This window comes from Nelumbo lutea, chromosome 4, assembly GCF_056320005.1.
Source record: "Nelumbo lutea isolate HS-2025 chromosome 4, American lotus-T2T, whole genome shotgun sequence".
Lineage (NCBI taxonomy): Eukaryota > Viridiplantae > Streptophyta > Magnoliopsida > Proteales > Nelumbonaceae > Nelumbo > Nelumbo lutea.
This window is the reverse complement of record NC_142687.1, coordinates 46,931,744-46,959,527: the sequence shown is the minus strand read 5'-3', so window position 1 is coordinate 46,959,527 and position 27,784 is coordinate 46,931,744. Positions and strand designations below refer to the sequence as shown.

Sequence of the window (27,784 nt, the reverse complement as noted above, 5' to 3'; positions counted from 1 at the left end):
AGGTCGAATTGCTTAAAAATTCTTAAAGTGAAATTATGAGGAAGGTTTTTATGATTGTAAAAAATACTAGGAGAGGTTTTTGAACTGAAGCATGATGTCGCCACGTGGAAACATCTTCTCCCAATGCACGCTAGGATGTGGCCATGTGGGGGAGCGAGTGTCAACTCTCTTATCAACGCTTCCAGCTTATGCATATTTTGAAAATATATGATAGGACACGATACAACTCTAGGTAGCGAAATCGATAGATGATACATAAATTGGGTCCATCAAATGATTGTTACATTGTTCTGCAAATTATATTTGTAGTCTTCTGACGTACTTTATCATATTTTCTCATAGATAATTCTTTTTAAAATTTTCAGGACCCTATTTCTGTTCATAAATCTCTCTAGAGTCTACTCCACTCCGCCAGTCCACCTGCTCACTTCTTCTCTCTCTCTCTCTCTCTCTCTCTCTCTCTCTGAAAGAAAAATGGCGAACGCAATGTCTCAGAAGAAAGTTCTGATAATCGGTGGCGATTATATGGAAGATTACGAGGTTAATAAGTAGAAAGAGAATATTCAGAATTGGATTTCCGAGATACATCATTAGATTCTCTCTCTCTCTCTCTCTCTCTCTCTCTCTCTCTCTCTTTTTTTTCCTGTTTGTTCTCCGATTTTGGATCTTCAATCTCATAATTTAATTTGTTGCTTCTTTTCTAGGTGATGGTTCCATTTCAAGCATTGCAGGCATATGGTATATCTGTTGATACTGTTTGCCCTGGAAAGAAAGCTGGTGATATATGCCGTACTGCTGTTCATCAGAGTTCTGGCCATCAGGTATTCTCGAATTATTCAATTTCCGCTCTATTTATTTATTTATTGTTTTTAGATTATTTAGATACCCATTTTGTATGAACTTGGATGGGTTTATGTTAAATGGTCATTTGGAAGAAGAAAATTCTCAGAAGATGGTAAATTGTATGGAAGACAGTATGGTGGATAGTAACTTGTAAACATTGCATTGTATGCAAAACGAATGGTCTGTATAAAGCCTATGGATAGGATTATAGCAACCATGCTACCTGTTGTGTAGAGACATTCCATTTAAGTTCCATGATGGTGGTTCATCTTAAAGGCATTGGGATTATCTTCCATGAATTGGACTTTTTTATGCACACCAAATGCTCACCTTGTAGAGTTGTAGTTTCTTAGCATAAATGTATCCGTCCAGTCCAGTGCAAATGGGGTGGATGTGTTTTTACTTGTATTTGCTTCTTGTCACTGTTTCAATTTATGCTATATTTTCATTCTATATTACTGTGGCAGACCTATTCCGAGTCACGAGGTCACAATTTCACACTTAATGCATCGTTTGATGAGATTCAAGTAAACGAGTACGATGGGTTGCTTATCCCAGGGGGACGGGCTCCAGAATATCTTGCAATGGATGAAGCTGTTCTGAATTTAGTGAGTCATTTCTCTGACTGTGGAAAGCCAATTGCTTCCATTTGCCATGGACAATTGATCTTGGCAGCTGCAGGCTTGGTGAAAGGCCGGAAGGTCACAGCATATCCTCCTGTGAAGTCTGCACTGGTTGCTGCTGGTTCTCATTGGGTAGAACCTCAGACCATGGCAGCATGTGTTGTCGATGGTAACCTCATAACAGGAACAACATACACGGGGCATCCTGAGTTTATCCAGCATTTTGTGAAGGCACTAGGAGGCACAATAACTGGTTCAGCAGCTAAACGGATACTGTTTCTTTGTGGGGTAAGTTTCTAATTATATTACATTTGAAGCTTGAGGTACCAAATCTGGAAGACTTTGGAATCATGAGCTCATGGTCTTAACATCTGTTGCTGAACCTGTGATTTATCATTTGGATACTAGATTGTAACTAGGAGCCATTCCTTGGTGTAATGGTAAAAAACCATGGGCAATGGCCTTTACTGGATTCCTACTTGGAACTTATTACCTGGTACTTCAATAATGCATAAATCAATAAGTAAATGACTAAATATTCAAAAGGAAAACAATAGAGATACCATGCTTCATAATATGCCTTTGCATTGGAAGACAATTTGTGCCATAATTACCTAAATTGTTGAAATCGGGGCAAATTTAATACACTAATTTCAATCATAGTATCATACATGCCTGTCTATCCCTACCCCCTTCCAGGGTTGGGCCACATTGTAATTTCTGTATATCATTGTGTAAATCCTTTTTTCATTAATTTTAGTATTCTCAGTTACCTTCTAAGAAAAAGAAAAATTCTAGATTCAAAAACTGCTTTTTTTCCTTCTCATCTGGTTAATAGTGCTTTTTGGCTAGAGGTTCTTTACTCTTTAGTTGATATGGGCATCTGTTATTGTTAAGTATAGCAACAAATGAAAAGATAAATTCTATTATAAGAGGAGTTCTAATAGGAAGTATATAGTCTATGAGAGTCTTGTATTGTGTGTCTGTATTACCACAAACAAGGTTAAAATAAAAACATAAATGAGAGAAACAAGCCATGGTTGTAGAAGCCTGTCCCAGAAAATCTGTTTCTTTAATAAATAGCAAATTGAAAAATTCAAAATGGGACATGAAGGAAAAAACCCCTGACTATGGTGCACTATGCATCTACAAGTTCCAATGTTTTTTGATTTCCAACTTGCAACTAATCTTATTGTATAACTTACTTTAGCTATTAGTCATCATCATCATCCATGCCTTATCCCAACTATACGGGGTCTGCTACATGAATCCTATTTCGCCAATCCATACTATTTAAAGCCATATCCATTATTAAATTATTAGTGCTTAAATCATTTCTTACTACTTCTATTCATGTCCCTTTTAGTCTACCTCTAGCTCTTCTAGCTAGGGATGGCAATTTTCTCCATCCCCGCTGGTTACCTAGCCTCCCTGACCCAAACGACTTGAGGATGGAGCTTCTTTGGTGGGGTTGGGGTCTTGGGGGCAAGGGTGGGGAATCATTTTGATACTTGATCAAGGACAAGGACGGGGATAGGGAATGAAGTCCCCACTCTGCTCTACCCTAACAATATATACAAGTAGAAATCACTGATTGTAGATTTAGTTGAATTTCTTGTGAAAGGAAAAGGGGAGGAAGATAAAGATTTCAGTAGTAGAGAAGAAAAGAGAGGGAGAAAAGAGTAGGAAGTCAACCAGGATTCTTGAATTGACCCTAGCCGCCAACCCCTCATTATATTTATACTTAACTTAAAGGATGAGATATTACAAGGATGCCCTTAGTAGGGTGGCTACTAATGTAGCTGAACAGTCACAACTTAAAAACATAAATTAATGGGCCTAAAGCCCAACAACTTCCTAACTAAATAGCTTAAAATAAGAATAAAAAACAACTAGACCCAACTCAACACTCCCCCTCAAGTTGGGAGTAAATGTCACACATTCCCAACTTGCGTAGATCATGCTCCAGCTTGTTCTTTACAACACCTTTTGTGAGAACATCTGCGAGCTGTAGATCAGAAGCAATGTATAGAAGACAAACTTCTCCAGAAGTTACTCTCTCTGATAAAATGTCTATCCACTTCAATGTGCTTAGTTCGGTCATGTTGGACTGGGTTATGGGCAATGTTGATTGCTGCCTGGTTATCACAGTATAACATCATAGGTTCTTCTGCCTGTACACCAATTTATTCTAATAGGGAACAGATTCAGAGAAGTTCTGAAACTCTATGTGCCATGGCCCTGTATTCAGCTTCAACACTTGATCTTGCCACCACTGTTTGTTTCTTACTCTTCCACGAGACAAGGTTACCCCCAACAAGGCTGCACACTCCTGAAGTTGATCTCCTATCATCAAGGCATCTTGCCCAATCTGCATCTGTATAAGCCTCTAGTTTCAATTGCCCATGATCAGTAAACAATATGCCTTTGCCCGGGTGTCCCTTCAAATAAGCAAGAATCCTGTCAACTGCCTGACAATGCTGGACTCGTGGAGCATGCATGTATTGACTTACTACACTTACTGCATAGGAAATGTCTGGTCTTGTCATACACAAGTATGGTAGCCGACCCACAAGTCTCTGATATCTCCCAAAGTCCTTTACTGGTTCACCTTCTGATGCATTGATTCTATGGTTCTGATCAATAGGGGTATTGATTGCCTTCGTTCCAAGCTTCCCTGTCTCTTGAAGAAGATCTAAGACATACTTCCTTTGAGAGATAAAAATTCCATGTTTTGATCTTGCAACTTCAATGCCTAGGAAGTATCTTAGTTCTCCAAGATACTTAATTTCAAATTCTTTATGTAGATTTCTTTTCAGACAATCAATCTCACTTAGGTCATTCCCCGTGGCAACAATATCATCCACATAAACAATTAGGACTAACACCAAAGATCCTTGCACTTCACAAACAAGGTATGATCGGATTGAGTCCGAGTGTATCCAAAAGCAATTAAGGCCTTTCAGAATCTGTCAAACCATGCTCTGGGAGATTGTCTCAAGCCATAAAGTGACTTCTTAAGCCTGCATACATTTCCCTTTTCAGTATCACTGTAAAAGCCAGCAGGAAGATTCATATACACTTCCTCTTGCAAATCCCCATTTAGGAAAGCATTCTTCACATCAAGTTGAAACAAGGGCCAAGAGTATGAGGCAACAAGAGAAAGAAGTATCTGAACAGAGGTCATCTTTGCAACTGGTGCAAAGGTCTCTAAGTAATCAACACCATAGGTCTGTGTGTACCCTTTTGCAACAAGTCTTGCCTTGTACCTTTCTATACTTCCATCCGCCTTATATTTTACTATGTAAACCCATCTGCATCAAACTGTCTCCTTGCCTTCTGGTAGATCCACAATGTCCCATGTTTGGTTCTTAATCAAAGCTGCCATCTCTTCCTGCATAGCTGTCTTCCACTTAGGTTTGGAGAGAGCCTCACTAACACCCTTGGGTGTAGACACTGAGTCAAGAGAGGAAAGAAAAGCACGGTAGGAAGGAGAAAGTCCACTGTAGGATAAGTACTGTGAAATACAATGAGCAATACACTTTCTCTTCCCTTTTCTGAGAGCAATAGGAAGATCAAGGTTATCTGTAATAGGGTTAGTAGAATCAATGGGAACTGAAATAGTAGCGGGACCAAGAGGAATACCTGAATCCATGTCATCTGAATCTGGAGTCTTCAAGGAATCGATAGGAAGTGATGTGAGTTCTACTGCAGTGAAATCAACCTCCTTGTGAAGTCTCTGTCATGTCATGTTGAGAAGTAGGACGCAAAGGAGGTGATAAGGTAGGTGACATAGGATGGTCAAGCACAGGAATAGACACAGGAATTGGAATTGGGAGAGGAATAGACTGCTGACTCACTTCCTCAAAACACTTCCCCTGAGAAGGATTATTTGAAAAGAAGTATGTGGATTCAAAAAAAGTGACATCCATGGTAAAATACCGACTCCCAGAGACTGGATCATAGCAGCAATACCCTTTCTGATTTTCTGCATATCCAAGGAAGACACTTCTTTGCCTTGGGATCAAGCTTTGAGCGGTGAGGACCAAGGACATGTGTAAGGCAGACACACCCAAACACCCTTAGAGGAATATGAAACATCTCTTCCTCAGGAAAAAGGAGACTGAATGGGGTGTTGAATCCAAGTATACGAGAGGGCACCCTATTAATCAGATATACTGCTGTGAGAACTGCATCACCCCAAAACCGAACTGTTACTGTAGATGTGCTCATCATGCTTATTGCAATCTCAACAATGTGTCTGTTCTTCCTTTCCGCAACACCATTCTGCTGTGGACTGTAGGGACAACTGCTCTGATGGACAACACCATATTCTAACAGATATGAAGCAAGGTGTTTTTCAAAATATTCCCTAGCATTGTCTGATCTGGATACCTTTATTCTTGTTCCAAACTGTGTTAGCACCATCTGATTAAATTGCCTCACCAAGGATGGTACTTCATCGTGGGATCTCATCAGGTAAATCCAAGAGTATCGTGAAAAATCATTCACAAATAAGAGAAAAAGAGCACCTTTTATTACTAGGTTTAAATGAATGTCTACAATGCTTTCCAAGTTGACAACTTTCACACTCCAGACTTGACAAACTAACAGACTCAAAAAGTTTTGGAAACAAAAGACTCAAAGAAGAAAAAGGTAAATGGCCCAAACGATTATGCCAAAGCATAATTTGACCCACAGACCCTAACTCACTATCCTTGCTGACATGATGACTCTGATGAGGAGGAAGAACATCCAGGAGGTAGATCCCATTCACTTCACGACCACTCCCAATCGTCATCTTTGAATTAAGATCCTGCAAAATACAAGGACCAAGAGAAAAAATTACTGAGCAATTCAGGTTCTTAATCAAACTACTAACAGATAACAAGTTAGTGCTCAATCTAGGAACATGAAGGACTGAGGGTAAAGAAGTAGAATCACTAATCTTGACAGATCCTTTCCTAGCAATAGGAACATGGGATCCATCAGCTATGGAGACCCTATCTCTCCCAAAACAAAATTGGTAAGAAGAAAAAATAGTAGAGCTATGGATCATGTGCTCTGAGGCTCTAGAATCTATAATCCAAGGAGGTCCCTCTTTACCTAAAGTAGAAACATAATTTGCAGTGACGTGTGAACTACCTGTGTGAGCAAAGGTAGTAGAGTGGACTCCACTAGTGCCACCTGTACCTTGTTGTCCGCTTGCTACTGAACTGGAACTGGCTAGATCCCGTTGGTTCAAAAGTTGCCCACACCTCTCAAGTTCGGCCCTTACTGCAGTAGCTACAACAGACTCCAGAGCAGTTGTAGTAGGAGGGACCGGAATGTCACCAGTAACTGCCATTTGTGCATTTCCCTTCTTATTTTTCAGTCTAGTCGGCACAAGATGTGGGTGAAGCTTCCAGCAAGTATCTCTTGTGTGTTTAGGCTTCTTATAGTAGTCATAGATCAAATCCCTTCTCAGGCCCAAATTCCACCCAAAACTAGAACTCGAGTCTAAAGGAACAAGGAAGGATGATATAGGCTCATTTTTCCGGTCAGAGAGAGCATACACAAAAGGAAACTGGTTCTTCAATGGGGAGTTATTCCCCAAAACATTGCGGGGATAGCCTTTGTAAGTTGATGCTAAAACAAAGAGTGAGAAGGGATTGGCACTTGCTCCATACACATAATTTTTCTTTGTCACTTCTTGCCTTCGTAAAAATATGCAAACGGCTAAACAATGCCAAATTGCTACCTAGAAAACAATCTTCAGTAATCACAATCAAGACAAAAACATATTCTGATTTTTCATGGAATTTGTAAGAAAAATCTCTAGGGCACGATCCTAGGCATAAAAAAATTTCTCCAAAAATCTCATAAAAATCATGCAATTTAAGAATGACAAAAGAATCCCTACTTGTAGCATTTATGAACTTACTATTTATAGTAATTCCAGTGATTACTATTTATAGTAAAAGCACAATGTACCATCTATAGCAAGATATCATATTTGATAACAGGGACCCCAAGAGGAGGTAGAGATTTAGAATAGACAGATCAAACTAATGGGACCAACAAGTGGGAGATTGGTGGGTTACTGCCCACCTCAGGAACTGCTTCAAGGGCAGCTCTGCCTCCTATAGAAGAGAAGAGATAATTCTCAGGAAAAATGATACACACTTTCCTTCTGTAGTACCAGTATTTATAATCATTAGCGCACGTTGCACATGGGTTGTTATAACAGATCACTGACGTGGCCTTCTTACATAAACAAATATGATAGGTGGTCCAGGCTTGCCATTAGGGGGAGCTTTCTCAACTGCTGCTCGAGCTGAGCTGGTTCAAGCCGTTGGAGTCTCGGTGGGCTGATGCCGTGCTTCACGAGTCTTAACAATTCCTCCCCCCTGGAGATCAACCTTGTCCTCAAGGTTGGAGTGAGGAAACTGCTGCTTGAGGCTTTCAAATTTTTCCAAGGTGGCATCTTCTGTAGGGAGTTGGTCCCAAACTACCAGAGCTTCTTGGACTATCTTTTTTCTATTCTTAAACCAACGGAATTCTAAGATCTTGAGAGGCTGAACTATCAGTTCCCTTTCATCAGTGAAGGTGGGTATTGAAGGCTGAGAGATAGCTCCGTTTCCCAGATGTTTCTTCAACAAGGAGACATGGAATACAGGATGAAGCCTTGCAGCGGCTGGGAGGTCAAGGCGATAAGCAACTTCTCCAATCCTTTCTAAGATGCGAAAGGGCCCAAAGAATCGAGGTGAAAACTTATGCCAAATTCTGCGGCCTACTGATGTCTGTCTGTAGGGCTGTAGCTTGAGGTACACTAGGTGCCCCACCTGATAAGAGATGTCACGATGTTTTTTGTCATATTAGGTCTTCATAGTCTGCCTTGCTCTTTTCAAGTGGTGCTTGAGGGATTGAATGGTCGCATCCCTAGCTAGTAATTGGTCCTCTACTTTGGCTACCTGAGTGGACCCCTTCTCATAGGGTAGTAAGGTTGGCGGCTCCCTTCCATATAGGGCCTTGAAAGGAGTCATTCCGGTGGAGCTATGGTAAGTGGTGTTGTACCAATACTCAGCCCACGATAGCCACTTGACCCACTGCTTTGGCTTTTCTCCTGTGAAATACCTCAAATAAGTCTCCAAACACCGATTTACCACTTTTGACTGTCCATTGGTTCGGGTATGGTAGCTGGTGCTGTGGTGTAGGAGAGATCCCTGAACCCTAAAATATTCAGACCAGAATCTGCTCATAAAGGCGGGATCCCTGTCAGTAGTAATAGACCCCGGTGTGCCATGGAGCTTGGTTACGTCTTGGACAAACACCTTGGCAACCTGGGCTGCTGTATAGGGATGTGCCAATGTCGAAAAGTGGCTATATTTGGAAAGCTGGTCTACCACTACTAGAATTACTGTCTTTCCAAATGATGGGGGTAGGCTGGTTATGAAATCCATAGTTATATCATCCCATACCTGATCTGGTATAGGCAATGGCTGGAGAAGGTTGGCTGGAGCTTGAGTTTCATACTTCTTATGCTGGCAAGTGGGGTATTTGGTGACAAACTCATGGAAAAGTCGTATGAGGTCCTGTTACAGAGGAGATTGGGCAGGTAGCACCATTTTGCTCTTATAGAAGAGCTCTGAATCGATGGCTGTATAACTGGTAACCTTAAGAGGATCTGAAGCCCACTGGGTCTGAATCTGCTGTAGGTGAGGGTCTTGTTGGGCTGCAGCCTTCAATTGTTCCAAGAGAGGGTAAATGGGCCTGGAAATGCCTATGGAGTTCAATTCATGGGCCCTAAACAGGGTATCGGCAGCCTTATTGGATGGCCCAGGTTTGTATTCCAGCTTGTAATTGAAGCCTAACAACTTATATAACCACTTCTGTTGTTCTGGCGTGTGAATCTGCTGCTCCATTTGTGAACAGAAAGAACCATGGCCATAAGCTCCTTTTCATAGGTGGATTTGGATAATGCCGGGCCTGATAATGCCTTACCGAAAAAGGCTATGGGCTTCCTTGTTGCATTAGCACAGCCCCAATTCCAGAACCACTTGCATCGCACTCGACGATAAATTCTTCAGAGAAATCGGGGAGGGCAAGAGTGGGGGGCATCGATACTGCCTTCTTAAGTGCCTCGAAGGTAGCGCCAGCTTGATCATCCCAAGTGTATGCATTCTTTTTTAACAGCTGTGTAAGTGGGCTAGCTAGGAGCCCATAATTGCGAATGAAGCGCCAATAGTAACCTGTCAATCCAAGGAATCCCCTAAGGCTGCAGACTGATGAGGGTCTGGGCCAATTTACCATGCTGGTCACCTTATCTGGGTCTGCTGTGACTGCTCCTTGAGACACTATATGACCAAGGTACTGCACCTGATTCTGGCCGAATATGCATTTTGAGGACTTGGCAAATAACTGATGCTTCCTTAGAAGGCCCAAAGTGATGTCTAAGTGCTCAAGGTGGCTGGTCCAATCAGAACTATATATCAAGATATCATCAAAGAAAACCAATGCAAACTGGCACAAAAATGGGTGGAACTGACTTAAATGTGGATGGGGAATTGGTCAGCCCGAAGGGCATGACCAAAAACTCATAATGCCTGTTGTGGGTCCGGAAGGCTGCTTTATGAATGTCAGCTGGGTGGACCCTAATCTGATGGTGGCTCGACCTAAAGTCCAGTTTTGAGAATACTATTGAGCAAGAGCAAGAGAAGAGAGGAGAGGAGAAGAGAGGAGAGGTGAGTCGAGTGACTGAAAGCCCTCCAGAACTTAGGGGGCGAATGAAAGAAATTATTATTTATACTAGTCCAGTCGAACAATATAAACAGAAGAGAAATTACAATAGTACCCTTGTGGTACTAAACCTGAATACACAAACAACTGTCAACACTGCCCCTCAAGTTGGAGCATAGATATCAATCATGCCCAACTTAACACAAAAGATCATGATGTCTGGAAAGGTTTAAACCCTTTGTAAAGATGTCTGCAAGCTGGTTCTCAGAAGTGACATAGGGGGTACACACTTCGCCTGTGATAACTTTCTCTCTGATAAAATGCTTATCAACTTCGATGTGCTTTGTTCTATCATGTAGCACCGGATTGGCAGCAATGCTTTGTTATCACAAAATAGAGTTATAGTTTTGGCCACTGGGAAACCCAACTCCCCCAACAAATTCTTTATCCACATGCCTTTAGTAACCCCGTGGGCCATAGCACGATATTCAGCTTCAGCACTGGATTTAGCGACCACATTTTGCTTTTTACTCCTCCATGTAACAATGTTCCCTCCTATAAAGGTGCAGTAGCCACTGGTAGACTTTCTGTCACTTTGGGATCCAGCCCAATCTGCATTTGTATAAACTTAAACTTTCAAATGTCCGTTTTTTTGAAATAACAAACCACTACCCGGATACTTCTTTAGATATCGGAGGATTCTCTCTGCTGCTTCAAGATGGGAAGACCTAGGAGCATGCATGAACTGACTAAGGACACCAACAACATATGCAATGTCTGGGCGAGTCATAGAAAGGTATAACAATCTCCCTACAAGCCTCTGAAACTGTTTCACATCCTTGAGAAGTTCACCACAGTTGTCACCTAATTTATGGTTGGGGTGAATGGGAGAGTCAACTGGCTTCACCCCCATCTTCCTAGTGTCCTGAAGTAAATCTAGGACATATTTTCTTTGAGAAATGAAGATACCCTTCTTTGATCGGGCGACTTCAATTCCAAGGAAATATCTGGCAGGTCCTAGATCTTTCACTTCAAACTTAGTGGCAAGAAAAAATTTCAATCTCTGAATTTCATCCTCCCAGTCACCAGTAACAATTATGTCATCCACATATACAATTAGAGCAGCAATTTTATCTTCTCTTTTCACAAACAGTGTGTGATCTGATTGACATTGCCTGTATCCTTTCTGCTGAACTGCCACATGGAATCTGCTGAACCAAGCTCTTGGTGATTGTTTCATCCCGTATAGGGACTTCTTCAACTTGCACACTTTCTATTCATTGCCTTGAGCTAGAAAACTAGGAGGTTGAATCATGTACACTTCCTCTTCAAGGTCACCATTCAAGAATGCATTCTTGATGTCAAGCTGGTGTAAAACCCAATCTAGATTAGCCGCAAGAGAGAAAAGGACTCTAATGGAATTCATCTTGGCAACGGGGGCAAAAGTTTCTGCATAATCAACTCCATACACTTGAGTAAATCCCTTTGCCACTAAGCGAGCTTTATACCTTTCCACTGTTCCATCAGCCTTATGCTTGATTGTGAACACCCATTTACATCCAACTGAAACCTTTCCCTTAGGAAGATCGACAAGTTCCCATGTGCCATTTTTGTGAAGGGCATTAATTTCTTCCCTCATGGCATTTGTCCACTCAGGAACTGAAAGAGCTTCTGCCACATTCTTAGGGATAGGGACACTGTCAATAGAGGTAAGGAAAGCATGGAATGAGGGTGTAATGTTCTCATAGGAGACAAAGTTGGAAATGGGATGTTTAGTGGTGCACAATCTAACACCCTTCCTGTGAGCAATAGGGCGGTCAAGATCATTAGCAGTAGAGGAATCATTTTCAATAGATTCAAGGACATCATTGGGAGCCAAAATACCTGAGTGAGTATGATCCTCCCCTGAGGAGTCTGGTGGCACTGGAGGAACAACTTCCGGATTCTCTACAGCTCTTGAATTTGGTTGGCCTTTGCGACGACGAAAAAAAACACGAAAAGGCGGAGGGTTAGGGAGAGAGGGAAGCTGAACCAGTTTCTCCTCATGCCTACACCCCCTGAGGAGAAACATGATAGAAAGGCTCATCTTCAAAGAAAGAAACATCCATGGAGACATAGAATTTACGAGAAACAGGATCAAGTGTCCCTTTTGAGTGAAGGAGTAATCAAGAAATATACAAGGGATAGCACGAGAATCCAATTTCCCACAAGTGAGACAGATTTTGGACAAAACACCGGCAACCAAAGACACGAGGAGGAATAGAAAGAAGAGGAGCCTTAGGAAAGAGAAGTTGATGTGGGGCTTTGTACTCTAACCAACGAGAGGGCATACGGTTTGTAAGGTAAGTGGAACAAAGAACAACTTCAAGCCAAAACCGTTTGGGAACATTCATATGAAGAAGTAAACCCCGAGCCACTTCAAGGAGATGTCGGTTCTTCCGTTCGGCCACACCATTTTGTTGTGGTGTGCGGGCACATGAGCTACGGTGAAGGGAACCATGCGAAGCAAAAAACTCCGTGATCTCACTATAAAAAAATTCTTTTGCTTTGTCTGATTGAAAAATTTGGATTTTAGTTTGAAATTGAGTGAAGATCATCCGCTGGAAATCTTGAATGATTTTTGGTACTTCTTCCCCGGTTCGCATCGGGTATATCCAAGTATATCTAGAATAATCATCAATGAGGGTAATGAAATACTTGCAGCCACTCTTAGATGGTAAAGTAACAGGGTCCCATACATCAGAATGAACAATGTGAAATGGAGATTCAGATTTACTATTTCTTTGAAGAAAATGAGTTCTACAATGCTTACTTAACTGGCACATTTGACAAGAAAAATCAGAAACAAACATGGACTTAAACAGTTATGGGAATACAACTTTCAAAGACTCAAAAGACAAATGACCAAGACGACAATGCCATAAATAGACCTTTTTCTTACAGGACTGACTCATAGACTGACTCATAGACTCTATAATATGAAGACCAGCCTTATTCTCCAGCATGTAAAGTCCATCAGCCATACGACCCCTACCAATCGTCCTCCCCGAGGCCAGATCCTGAATCACACAATGAGAAGGGAAAAAAGTCACTGAGCAATTCAAGGACACTACTAACAGAAAACAAATTAATGGGAAATTTTGGAACATGAAGGACATCAGAAAGGGTAAGACCAAGAGGAAGAGAGAGAGTTCCTTGACCAGTTATGGAAGAGTATGATCCATCGGCTAGTCTCACCTTGTCTCTTCCAGAGGGTGATAGGTTTGAAAGTAAGAGGACGTACCAATCATATGTTTTGATGCTCTAGAATCAATGATCCATGGAGAATCAAGAGTGTGAGAAGCAACATGGAAAGCAGTGGCAGGGTTACCTGACATAGATGCAAATGAGGTTGAGGGAGGAGCATCCATCTGACGAATTGCTCTACCATAGAGCTCTAAATGGTCACGGAAGGAATTCATAATGTCCTCCCTCGGGTCAGGTCTAGTGAGATGTGTCTGAGTCACAGTAGAAATGGGGGGCTGATTCTCCCGAGTAGCCATGTTGGCCATGTGATGTTTCTTTGTACTTTGATGTCCGTACTTCTTATTCACCTCTGAACCTTGCTTCTTAGGCAGATCTTGAGCCCATTTTGGTTTCCCATGAAGATCCCAACAGGTGTCTTTGGTGTGTCGGGGTTTCTGGCAATGAGTGCACCACAATTTTTCCTTGTCATCTGTTTTTTTCTGGAGATCTCCTTTCTGGGAAGAAGATCCCACACTAGTAGAGACACCCCCTTTTGCAACCAACACAACAGCATCCCCACCAGGGTTGTTCATCAAATTTCTCCTGCTTTCTTCAGACTGTACAAGAGCATAGACTTCCTGAACATATGGGAGATCCTTAGAGCTGAGAATCTGAACCCTGATAGATTCATACATAGGATTCAGACCATATAAGAATGCGAACACCCTTTGTTGGGAGACAAGCTGCTTGTACTTCTTAGCATCCTCATCACACTTCCAATCCACACTCTGGTAGTGATCCAACTCCTTCCAGATAGATGTTAAGTCAGAGTAATAAACCGATAAATACCTCTCTCCCTGTCTACAAGTAGAAGATGCTGCCTGCAGTTGATAAATTTTGGCATAGTGTCACAATTCTGAATATGTAGACTTTGCTTGTTCCCAGATTTCATTTGTAGTTTCAGCCCACATGAAATTCTTCCTTATTTGAGGTTGCACGGAAACCAAGAACCAAGACATAACAATACTGTATTCCTGATTCCATCTATCATATTCAACGCTCCTAGAGGATGGTTCTTTTATCTTCCCATTAATATAACCTATCTTCCCCCTTGCAGTGATGTATAATTTGATCCCTCTTGACCACTCCAGGTAATTTAAACCATCAAGAGGGACAACAGCCATAGGAAATGATAGGTCACCCCCACTCATTCCATTCAGCATTGAGGAAACTTCAGATGTGGCTGAATCTTCACTGCCCATGATATTAGAATAAAAAATGAAACAACAACCAAAAAAAGTATAGTCGTATAAGGCTATTGCAGAAATAGGTCCTTCTGACCTCAGGTTTCACTGAGAGCAAAAAAAAAAAAAAAAGAACACTGTTGTTGCAGTACAAGAACAGGTCCTTCTGACCTATAGTTTCACTGAGAACAAACAAAAAATTGAACACTGTTGTTGCAGTACTGAAACAGGTCCTTCTGACCTATGGTTTCACTGAAACAAGTCTGAACACTGCTGTTGCAGTACAAGAACAGGTCTGAATGACCTAATTAGTAGGCCTGATAGCTAACCAGTCGAGGAGATCAACAGGGTAGCCGAACAGTCAATCAATAAGATTAATATTGAGCAGACAATCAGTCGGCTGAACAGACAATCAACAGTCCACAATATAAATAAAAAAAAGGTTGAATATAGTTACTGTGTAATGGAATACAGTCACTTAACAGTAGGGCAGCTGAACGGTTCATCAAACAATAGACAGCCGAACAGACAACAGTAGGGCAGCCGAACAGTTCATCAAACAATAGGCAGCCGAACAGACAAGGATGATAGTACCTCTTTTAGTTTCAGATGATAGTCTCCTGTAAACCAAAATTCCTTCTACGAACCTCAAACAATAGGCAGCCGAACAGAAGATGACCAGTACTTCTTTTAGTTTCAGATGATAGCCTTTTTGAAGACAGAACACCCTCTACAAACCTCAAACAATAGTCTCTCTACAGTCTAGCAGACAAGGGGTGCAACTTCTGGGCTGGAAGATGAAGACTCTATAACATCTGGGTCGAACTGATTTCACCAGATTAGGAGTTCGATTGGAGACAACACTGGATGCAACAACAGTTTGCTTGACACCACCCTTCAGGCCTGGACAACTTGCTCTATTACCATGTTGAGCAAGAGCAAGAGAAGAGAGGAGAGGAGAGGAGAAGAGAGAAGAGAGGTGAGTCAAGTGACTGAAAGCCCTCCAGAACTTAAGGGGCGAATGAAAGAAATTATTATTTATACTAGTCCAATCGAACAATATAAACAGAACAGGAATTACAATAGTACCCTTGTGGTACTAAACCTGAATACACAAACAACTGTCAACAAATACAATAGCCATCTTGAGCTCATCAAGTAACTCACCTATAATAGGAATCAGAAACTGATCCTTGACGGTGATCTGGTCCAGGGCACGATAATCCACACAAAACCTCTATGTCCCATCTTTCTTCTTGACAAGGAGAGCTGGGGATGAGTATGGCTCGAACTGGGTTGAATCAGCCCTCGTTGTAGAAGTTCATTCACTATTTTCTCTATTTCCACCTTCTGACAATTTGGATATTTGTAGGGGCGCAATTGGCAGGCCCTTCTCTAGGTTGATTGGGAATTTGGTGATCCTAGGCTCTAGGGGGTGGAAGGCTCACCGGGTCGGAAAACACATCTTCATAGACCTCCAAAAGTTGCTTCAGGGCCTGTTCTTGGTCCGGTGAGGGTTGTAAGGCCGCTTTAGTTGTTAGCGCCGGTCCACTGAGGTTAGGGCCCAACATCATTACAAGAGGGTGTTCCAAAAGCTGGCACTGTTTGGCCATAGAGTTATAATCAGCCGCCCTGGTTTGGTTAGGTTCCAAACCCTTAAGGGTACACTATTTCCCGTTAACAGTAAATTCCATAGTAAATACCACCTGCCCCAGTTGGCATAACCATTGGACACCAAGGACCACATTGGCCCCTCTAAAGTTTAGTGGATGTAATTCAACGCTGAACCAGTGCCCTTGAACCATGAGATCTATGGCTCGACACACCTCATCACATCTGAGCCCAGTGCCTCGCCTAGGCCCTAGGCGCCTAGGCATGCGCCTAATGTGCCTTGCACCTCGGCCCAAGCGTGCACCTTTTTAAAATTTTGCGCTTTTTGCTTTTTTTTTTTTTGAGTCATCGAAGCTCTGAGAACCCCCTATTTTCTAATGTTGTTCATTCATTCATTGCATTAAAATATCTTTTTAAAAGGCAATGAAAGTTATAAAATCATTATTTTTTGTGAGAAATAAGAATTTTAAACCCTAACATAAATGTGTTCGGGCTTGCCTCGAGGGGCGTGGTACAAAGGCGACTTATAGAATCAAGAATGTGATATGTTTTACATCACATCAGCTACTTGAAGCAATGTAATTAAGGAAAAAAAGAGATTGTGGGTTTTACATGCTTGAAAATGCTTTATATGTTTGCTTTTATTTTTAAATTTTTATTTGAATACGCTTTACATGTTATGTTTATGTATTTTAATTTTAGATAATAGGTTTTTAAAATTTAAGTTTATATTTTTCATTAACATTATGTTTAATATTTTTAGAATTTTTTATCTTTTTTTTGTAGTTTTGCGCCTTGCTTAAAAAGGTACGCACCTGGCCTTGCGCCTCAGGCACAACTTGGTCCTTGCGCTTTTAAAACATTGTTTGAGTCGGTTCCCATCAGCTACATGGGAATAGTTGGACCAAAGGGTTTTGGGTTCCTCGGATTCGGGCGGCTGGGTGGAGTCTTTAAAAGTGGGTCAGGATTTTTGTTTATCTTCTTGAGCCAATTTAAGCGCTCTTCATGAAGTCTAGCCAGCCCTGCGGCGGCATCGACAGTAGCGGGGTGAAGGGCCTTAACCTCTATCTTAATGTCCTACACAGGCCCCCTACAAAACTTCTGACTAGAGCATTTTCAGGCCATCCATAAACCTTGGCTGCCAAGCGCTCGAACTCTTGATGATAATCACACATAGAGCTGAGCTGCCTAAGTTTAGAGATAGTTTCATCAAAATTTTCGTAGCTTGAGGGCCCAAACCTCTGGCATAAAGCCTCGGTTAAATATGGCCAAGTCTATTGGGGGTGAGAACGATGGTACCATTGGTACCACAGTATGGCTTCTCCTTCCATATGGATAGAGGCCATTGCTACCCATTGATGCTCGGGTATCTCATTGTATTCAAAATATCGTTCGGCTCTCAATATCCAGGAGATAGGATCGTCACATGTGAAAAGGGGAAAATCAATATTCATTGGTCACCCCAATAGCCCTTTGTTCCTTCTCAAGCTCGCTTGACTAGAACTCTTGCCTTCGCTGTTGCGGCCTCCAATTGCAAAGGGTTGGGAGGATATCGCCGTTATGGCTTCCCTCATCTCCTTCATATCCCCGGCTATTTTCCATATATTGGTTTCCAGTTTATCCACTCATTCCTCCATGGCAGTCGAGCGGGTGGTCAGCAATTTCTGGCTCTGATACCAATTGGTGGGTTACTGCCCACCTCAGGAACTGCTTCAAGGATAGCTCTACCTCTTACAGAAGAGAAGAAGAGATAATTCTCAGGAAAAATGATGCACACTTTCCTTCTGTAATACCGGTATTTATAATCATTAGCGCACACCACACATGGATTGTTATAACAGACTACTGACGTGGTCTTCTTACATAATTCTCAAGCTTGGGCTGGTTCTAGCCGTTGGGAGTCTCAGTGGGCCGATGTCGTGCTTCACAAGTCTTAACAGAGATCAAACATACCAAAAAAAAAAAAACTAAATGAAAGCTGACCAAGAACAATACTATATTGGTAGCAGAAGGAAGAACAGACACCAAAAGAAGCTACAGTTCTGATCTGACAATAATAAACTTCAGATTTAGTCACTATTAACAACATCATTACCAATACTATCATCATTGTTTTGGAATGGTAGAATACTGATATGTTTCATTCTATTGCCAATGGGCATATTTATACAGTAAGCTGCTGCAATAAATAGAAAGAAAGAAAAATAGAAAGAAAAGAAAATAGAAAGAAGAGAAAATAGAAAGTACAAAAATAGAAAGAAAGAAATAGAAAGAAAAAACTTTCTAAATCAATCCCTCCACAATCCTAGGAATATATACAATTCTATTTTCAGATCTGAACCAATAACCCCATGTTTTCCAACACTCCCCCTCAAGCTGGTGAATAGATGTCCTCCATTCCCAACTTGGCTATAATTCTCCAAAAGTTTGTACTATTGAGCCCTTTAGTAAGTACATCGGCCAGTTGTCCTTTTGTAGACACATAGGGAGTGCAAATCAACTTACTGTTCAGTTTCTCTTTTATAAAGTGTCGGTCAATTTCGATGTGCTTCGTCCTGTCATGTTGAACAGGATTGTGAGCAATATTGATGGCTGACTTGTTGTCACAATATAGTTTCATAGGCTCTTCTCGTGGAATCTTCAGGTCTTCTAAAATTATCTTCAACCAGAGTAATTCACACGCTCCTTGTGCCATAGCCCTGAATTCTGCCTCTGCACTTGACCGAGCCACTACATTTTGCTTCTTACTCCTCCAAGTGACTAAGTTTCCTCCTAAGAAGGTACAGTAAACAGAAGTGGACCGTCTATCTATTGGAGATCCTGCATAATCGACATTTGTATATGCTTCAAGAGTCGGTCCTCCATTTCTTCTGAATAAAATTCCTTTTCCTGGATTGGCTTTCAAATAGTGCATAATTCGATGAGCAGCCTACAGATGAACTTCTTTAGGATTATTCATAAACTAACTTATTACACTTATAGCATATGCAATATCCGGTTGTATATGTGCAAGATAAATGAGTTTTCCAACTAGTCTTTAGAACATCTCCTTGTCTACACTTGCATTCTCGTGGGCTTCTCCAAGTTTATGATTGGAATCTATAGGCGTGGAAGCTGGTTTACATGCCATATTTCCTATTTTTCTCAAAAGATCAACAACATACTTTTGTTTAGAGATAAAGATGCCTTGTTTAGAATGTACAACTTCAATTTCGAGAAAATACTTTAGTCTCCCCAAGTCTTTTATCTCAAATTCTCTGGCAAGGCAGTTTTTCAATGCTTCTCCTTTTTATCATTCCCAGTAACGATTATATCATCCACATAGACTAATAGTGCAGTAATTCCCCATGAGGTTGTGTTTGATAAACAATGTGTGGTCACCTTGACTTCGCTTGTAACCTGTACTCAGCATTACCTTCGTAAACCTTCCAAACCATGCTCTCGGAGATTGTTTGAGACCGTATAGTGCTTTCTTTAACCGACAAACTTTGTTCCCTTTAATGCCTTCTCCAAAACCTGGTGGAATGTCCATGTATATCTCCTCTTCTAGATCACCATGGAGAAATGCATTTTTTACATCAAACTGCTGCAAATCCCAATTATAGTTAGCAGCCAACGACAGTAACACCCTTATTGTATTCATTTTAGCTACTGGGCAAAAGTCTTCTGATAATCTACCCCATAAGTTTGTGTATATCCCTTGGCTACCAGACGTGCTTTGTACCTTTCTAATGACCCATCAGATTTGTACTTAATTGTGAACACCCATTTACAACCTACCGTCTTCTTGTTTCTTGGTAGGTCCGCAACTTCCCATGTGTTGTTTTTTTCTAATGACTCCATTTCCACTCTCATGGCTTTTCTCCACTCCTAATTAGAAAGTGCCTCGGCTAGAGTATTAGGAATTGGAATGGTGTTAAGGCTGGCTAGAAAACTTTTATGGGATTTAGAGAATCTTTGGAATGATACATATTTGGCTAAAGGGTACAATGGGCGTTTGGTACATTCTCTGGTTCTTTTTCTCAGTGCAATAGGTAGGTCATACTCATACTCAGACTGTGAAGGTGTAGGTTTAGGATCTAAGCATCCCTCAGTTCTAGGGTTAGGAGTTGAATCTTGGACTTGTATAGGTTGAGGATCTGGATTTTTCCTCCTAGAGTAAACCTGCATATATCTCACATTATCATGCACATCATTCGTGGGGTTAACAATGTCCAAATTTGGTTCAATGGTCAAGTTGTTCGACTCTTGTTGAGACTCGGGAATGTGGGGCTCAAAGGAATGCGACTCAGAGGGATGTGATTCTTGACGATTGAATGTCTGTGAGGAGGGTAAAACATCTAGGGAGAGTAGATCCGAGGCCTTATCTTCCATTAATGAGGGTTCCCCCTGAAGATAAGGTTGAGTGGAAAAAAGATTTTCCTTCCTCAAATGTGACATCGATGGAGGTGTAGAACTTTCTGGTGGCTGGATGATAACATTTATAACCTTTCTGAGTTGGGGAATAGCCCAAGAAGACACTTGATTGCTCGTGGGTCTAATTTTCCCTTATTATGGACATGAACAAAGGCAATACAACCAAAAATTCTTGGTGTGAGATTATTTGAGGCTCAAAAATCAGGGTATAATTGAGAAAGGACTTGTATTGGGCTTCGGTTGTCAAGAACTTTAGATGGTAGTCTATTTATGGTGTAGGCAGCAGTAAGGACAGCTTCCCCCCAATATTGTTTTGGCACCTGATTTTGAAAGAGAAAGGCTCGGGTGGTTTGCAAAAGATGGCCATTTTTTCTCTCAGCTACCCCATTCTGTTGGGGAGTGTTAACACAGGAGGATTCATGCACAATGCCTTCTTTCTGAAAAAATGGGGACAAATTCTGATTAAAATAATCTGTAGCATTATCAGATCGAAACCTTTTAATTCTCACACCAAACTGAGTTTGAACCATGTTATGAAAGTTGGGAAGAATCGTACCCACATCAGATTTAGACTTAAGAAGAAAAATCCATGTGACCCTAATGCAATCATCAATAAAGGTGACGAACCATCTGGAACTAGTAATGCTGGGAATTTGAGAAGGGCAACATATATCCGAATGAATCAAATAAAAAGGAGTTGAAGATCTTTTATTGCTGATTGGGAAAGAAACCCTTTTGTGCTTAGCAAGTTCACAAACATCACAATGAAAGGTTTCAACATCAATTCCTTTAAACAAGGAAGGAAACATTGTTTTTAAAATAAGAAATGAAGGATGACCAAAACGGAAATGATGACGCCAAATTAAATTTTTATTGGAGGTAGATAAGAATGACTCGTGTGTGACATGCATAACAGTGTGAGATGATTTGCTGGTTGCTTCAAGGTGGTAGAGTCCATCTCTTTCCTTAGCAAGTCCAATCTTCTTCCCTGAAACTTGGTCCTAAAATACACAGTAAGAAGGGAAGAACACAACATTGCAGTTCACATCCTGGGTGAGTTTATGTATAGAGATAAGGCTAGTAGGTAACTTAGGAACATGAAGCACATTTTTAAGTAATAGGGATGGAGAAATTTGAATATTTCCAATTCCTGCCACTGTGGTGAAAGAACCATCAGCAACATAAATTTTTCTATTACTAGGACAGGGTGTATAGGTGAGAAAATGTAGTGAAGAGGGTGTCATGTGGTCAGTAGCTCCAGAATCAAGAATCCATGGAAAAATTTTCAAGGATTTCAGGAAGCACCTTGGCCTTTCAATTTCTTCATCACTAAATGGTCCCTGACTTGAGTGTTCTTGCTGCGGGGTTGTGGAGACATTATGGGCCTGTTGAATTCCTTTTGAAACTCCTCGATTTCCCCATTCCTTGCTGGATGTGGGAGGTTTTCCATGAAGTTTCCAGCATCGATCTTTCGTGTGTCTGGGCTTCTTGCAATAGGTGCACCAGAGGTTATTGTTAGAGTCACGGGTGGTTGTGTCACGAGCCAAGTTGTGATTGTTCTCACCCTTTGAACCACTGTAACTTTCTCCACTTGCCACCATGGTTGAGCCTTCGGGATCTTTAGGCTCAAGCATGATTCCACGGCGGCTTTCCTCAGCTCTGACAAGGGCTATGACTTCATTCAATGGAGGCACTTCTTCTTTGCCAAGAATTTGTATTCGGACCTGATCAAATTCAGCATTCAGTCCGACCAAAAAATCATACACCCTATCTCTTTCAATAAAATTCTTCAAGATCACAACATCTGCGTCTCGAGAACTCGATAATGATCAAGCTCATGCCATAAATTTTGCTGCAGATTTGCATACTCTATAACACTCCTGCTCCCTTGTTTGGCCGCCACAGTCTTCACTTTGACCTCATAGACACGAGCAGCGTCATGGGCTTTGGAATAGGTTTGTCGGACAGCATTCCAAATAGCCTTTGCAGAGGAAAGAAACATACAAGTATCACTGATCTCGGGTGTCATTGAACTCCACAACCATGACATAATCATGGAGTCCTCTTCGTCCCAAGCATCAAAATTTCGCTCGCCCAACCTTGGTCCTGTTCCAAGGAGGTGACTAATTTTTCCTTTTCCCTTCAAATAGGTACGCACTAGTTGTGACCACTTCAAGTAATTCTGTCCTTTTCCCTTCAAATAGGTACGCACTAGTTGTGACCACTTCAAGTAATTCTGTCCATTCAATCTATATGTTGCCTGAATATTCTGCAAATCGCCAGTGTGAGGATGAGAATTTGTTGCTCCTTCATCGGTTTGGACGGGAGCACTTGTTGCAGTCATGTCGGACATTGTTAATGGAGGAAAAATAAGGCCAGCAGGAAAGGAGAATAAAGGAACACTTTTGGTTATAGATCAACACTGAAGGCCAGAAGATAAAAACACAAAAAACTGGCAATGAAGGCCGAAAAAATCTCAAGGTTGACAAACCTAGAGCTCTAATACCATGTTTTGGAATGGTAGAATACTGATATGTTTCATTCTATTGCCAATGGGCATATTAATACAGTAAGCTGCTGCAATAAATAGAAAGAAAGAAAAATAGAAAGAAAAGAAAATAGAAAGAATAAAAAATAGAAAGAAAAAACTTTCTAAATCAATCCTTCCACAATCCTAGGAATATATACAATTCTATTTTCAGATCTGAACCAGTAACCCAACGTTTTCCAACAATCATCATCGTGATCATCATCATCATCATTATCAAAGTCTTCTCCTTCTTGCTCCTATACCATCTCGTTTTTATAATTCAAGAACAACTTAATCTTCTTTAAAATATACTCAAGAATCTGCAAAAATAAAAAATAGAATAAAATTATAGCTATTAATCAAAAAAGATAGTACATAAAAGATGAGAAAATTTAGAGAAAAACTGAACTGACTTGGGCATCCATCCCTTCATTCACATATATACTTATCCCATTATATAAAAACTCTAGACTGAAACAGAAAAGAAATACCCCTGCCACCATGACTAATGAATAAAACAGAAAATAAGAATAAAGTTAAAAGATAACTAAGACTGTCAATAGAAAGGACATATAAGTTATATGTCTGCTAAAGCTGTTTGATTTTTGGCATTGGGAATGGCACCCTCTAGTTTATTTAGCAGTTGATCTCATTTTTCTCTAAGCAACTGAGATAGAAATGCAGGGATGGCTGTCATTATATTGCCTAGGCAACTAGGTGCCCTTGGCTGGGTGCCTTAATATAATGTCCTTCATGTTGCTAAATCTGACTAATATGTGTGTTGATAACTCAATACATTCTTATATATATATTCAATTTTAAAAGATTCAATGGTTTTGAGAAAAGAAAAAAAAAACAATTGAAGTATAAAATGGTCTATATTTTTTGTTTTTTTTTTCTATTCTCTCTCTCTCTCTCTCTCTCTCTCTCTCTCCCCCTTGTATTAAATAAAACTGCGGCTTCACCATTTTTCTTTATCTCTTTTACTTTCTATCTTAAATTTTATCATATAAAATTATAACCTTCTTTAGTTGCTAATTTGATATGATTTTTTTATCAGCTATTTGATTTTAAAAATATTGATATTAATATATTTGTACTATTGTCCTGGATATGATGGTTTGCCATGTTTTGATGGGAATTTTAATGTTATTAATAAAGAGCATAGTTTTCAAGGTGCTAAGGCTAGGCGACTGGGGGCACCTAGTCGCCTAGGTGGGCACCTAGGCGTCGCCTAGGCAATGGATTTTTTTATGTTAAAAAATAGATCCTAGGGTAGTTCCCTAGGTACCATAACCATATTCTTTAATAATTATTCATGGTTTTCATAAGAAAAGTATAAATTTCATATTAAAGTAGAGAAAATCAACTTATTCATGAGAAGAAAAAGAAGAAGAAAAATTAAATTCAAAAAATATAGGGACTTATTTTTGTTATAGGAAAAGAAGAAAATAAAAAGTATTGGTGGTGGTGGTAGTAGTAGTAGTAGTAGCAGTAGAAGAAGAAGAAGTAGAAAAAGAATATATGGAAGAGGAAAATATGCTCTGATTAGATAAAATTTTTAGTTCTTCCTTATTGGTTCTGGTTTTTAAGTCTTTGAGGGTTCAATACAGCATTTAGCAATATTTGTGTTGATTAAACCCTAATAAATAAGAAAATAATAAAAAGAAATTAGTATATAAACACACAAAATGATTATTTTAGTTTAATAATGTCTATTTTATAATTATAACCTCAAAAAAAGAATGAATAAAAAAGTATTTTATAGTAGGAAGTAGAAAACTGTTAGGTGATTGGGCGAGGCGAGCCTCAAAGGGCACCTTGTCGCCTAGGCGCCCACCTAGGTGTCGCCTTGACAACTATGATAAAGAGAATTGCAATTTTTTAATTAATATGCATGCTGAATGATATCTAAAACTAGGGAACTGGGAAAAACTTAGATTTTGTTGTATTTTATGAAATTCTTATCACCTAAGCTTCATTGTCTCCTAGAATCACCTAGATGCCATGACAACTATGAATGCTGGTATTCTATTTAGTGGTCGTTTTTCGTGAATTCCAGGTAGTTCCATGAATCTTCATTTGTTTTAGTAGATGCTGTATTAATCATGCTTTGAAAATGTACAAAGAAAGCCATTTGGTTAACTGGGTTGACCTTTATTGATTTGGGCCACGATTGAAACTGAAATTTTATTTTTGAGAAAACAAGCCTTAGGTATAATCAAGGTGGCTGTCAATCAACTTAGTAGATTATTATTTATTTAGCTATATCAAGCTCATATTACTAAACTTATTTCCACGATTTGATATATATAAAATGTTTATTTCTGTTCGGTTATGCAGGACTATATGGAAGATTATGAGGTTATGGTTCCATTTCAGTCTCTTCAAGGTCTTGGTTGCCATGTTGACGCTGTCTGCCCCGAAAAGAAGGCAGGTGATATCTGCCCAACAGCCATTCATGATTTTGAAGGTGACCAGAGTTACAGTGAAAAGCCAGGCCATGATTTCACTCTGACAGCAACCTTTAAAGGTTTGGATGTATTGAGTTATGATGCACTTGTGATTCCTGGAGGACGAGCTCCAGAGTACTTGGCATTAGATGAGGATGTACTGTCTATTGTGAAAATTTTCATGGAGTTGGGAAAGCCAATTGCATCCATTTGCCATGGGCAACAGATTCTGTCTGCTGCGAATGTTCTGAAGGTACTTTAGCCTGCCTTGATGTATAACTTATTGTTTCCATGCTCCTATAGAAGTTTCTAGTTAAATATAGATTATGGTAAGTTACCAAGTTCTAGACAAGGGTGGCAGACCTATGACAGAAAGTAATTGGGATCAAAGTCCTCTGTGGTTCTAACCATCTGGTGTCATACGTCCACATATTTTATGTGTATGTACTGTTAGTGCCTCTTCATTCTAGTCAACGCCTCAAGTTTCCCATTTACTTGGGAGTAAATCATTTGTCAGTTCAGGTAGATCCTACTCATAATGGTCCAGATGTGTGGTTGAAGATGCATTCAAAAGTGATACAAGAAAACAATTGTCATTGGAAATCCTTGACCTTATAAGGAAGTTAAGATGTTCAGACATTGTGGGTTCCGCAATCATGATTGTCAAGGTGCACTGATGCTTGCACTAGACAGCTGAGAGTATTTTCATGATTGAAACATTTTGGCATCCATTTCTTTTGAATCCACATGCTATTTGTGGTGTAGCTTACATCCATCTTGGTTTGAATTTGTTCTTTCAGATATGTCCATTAACTTAATATCATCTGCTGTGTTTTCTTCATGCTTTTTTGTGATACATTTCTTGTCATACGTAAAGCTTTATACTTGTAACTCTCTTTTAGGTTGTGGTTATTATTTATTATATTCCATACCACAGTGGTAAGTTAATGGAGGGTTTTGATTTCGATAAGCAGGATTAAACCTGGCTTGAAGCCACAGCCATTGACCAAATTTAGGTGAAAACTTTGAAATCTGATTGAAGTTCTGTTTCCATTTTGGCTCTTCTTATTTCTGGAATAAAACACCATAGCTTTGAAGATTCAGATCCTTTCTTCTCTTTTGTTTTTTATTTTTCTGTTTTTTCTTTGGGGGAGGGTTAAGAGATTGATTAACTTATTTCTTTCCTTTCCTAGAGGCAATCAATCAATCAATCTATCCGCATAAAATATCAATAGGGTCCTATAGATTATACACATTGGATTTCTGTGATGGTCTAATCGACCAAGAAAAATAAATCCTAGACATTATCAATGGTGTCACGATGAAGCATGGCGTTTAGTATATTCTCTGTAGATTTTAATTAAATATCATGAAGTATATTTCATATGGTCAAAAGTTTTTAGTTGTGTAATTACTAGTTTTCTCAGATTATGTTGCTATGATTATTTGTCTCTTTGTTGCAGGGTAAAAAGTGCACTGCATATCCTGCTGTGAAACTCAATGTGGTTTTGGCGGGGGCAACATGGTTAGAGCCCAATCCAATAGACCGATGCTTCACCGATGGAAATTTGGTGACTGGAGCAGCTTGGCCTGGGCATCCTGAGTTTATCTCCCAGTTGATGGCATTGCTTGATATTCGAGTATCATTCTAATGTGAGTGCATGAGTTTAAATAACGTTATTCCCATGTATCTGTAAAATTGTGGATTTGTTCTTTACGTTCTACATGTGTCCAAATGAGTAAAACTTTGCATACGTTTACTATGCCGTGTTCTTATTCTAGTCGAGAAATCTAGGTTATAACATTTGGGGTAATTATGATGCGCACCACTGGATGCATGATTCACAACTATTTGGCTACACCGTGTGAAGTAATTTCGTGTTTTATAAAGTAAAAGTTGTACAAAAAGTATCATAGGTGTTTGGATACTTTTGATTTTCAAAATACTATTCTAAGAAGTAAAAGCACCAAAAAGACCAAAAACACTGCGCCAGATTTCCTGACATTGCTCTTATGGTGTTTTGTTTTGGGTTTCTAGTGATCTTGTGAGGATTACATGTCACCCTTTTTATCATTAATAAGAATAGAATTAATTAATTCATAAAAACAAGATGTTAGAGA

At 40.0% G+C, this 27,784-nt stretch overlaps 1 protein-coding gene across 2 annotated transcripts; it reads left to right on the top strand.

Annotated features, from left to right (window-relative positions):
• Positions 1–27,426, top strand: DJ1D (Class I glutamine amidotransferase-like superfamily protein). Of its 2 annotated transcripts, XM_088985740.1 has the most exons (6): positions 1–232; positions 366–540; positions 705–821; positions 1,311–1,754; positions 25,554–25,916; positions 27,127–27,426. In XM_088985740.1, exons 1-6 carry the CDS (start codon positions 144–146, stop codon positions 27,313–27,315), a joined length of 1,377 nt encoding a protein of 458 aa, XP_088841866.1. In that variant the 5' UTR covers positions 1–143; the 3' UTR covers positions 27,316–27,426. The 2 variants fall into 2 exon arrangements, with proteins under 2 accessions (XP_088841866.1, XP_088841864.1); XM_088985738.1 differs by lacking the exon at positions 1–232 and having other exon boundaries at positions 272–540.
• The last annotated feature ends 358 nt before the right edge of the window (positions 27,427–27,784 follow it).

What these genes read in the sequence shown, in the direction of transcription:
- DJ1D (XM_088985740.1), top strand. Translation starts at nt 144, where the DNA reads ATGTGGGGGAGCGAGTGTCAACTCTCTTATCAACGCTTCCAGCTTATG. An exon ending in ATTATATGGAAGATTACGAG is followed by an intron (nt 541 to 704) that starts GTTAATAAGTAG and finishes CTTCTTTTCTAG; the next exon opens with GTGATGGTTCCATTTCAAGC. An exon ending in ATCAGAGTTCTGGCCATCAG is followed by an intron (nt 822 to 1,310) that starts GTATTCTCGAAT and finishes TTACTGTGGCAG; the next exon opens with ACCTATTCCGAGTCACGAGG.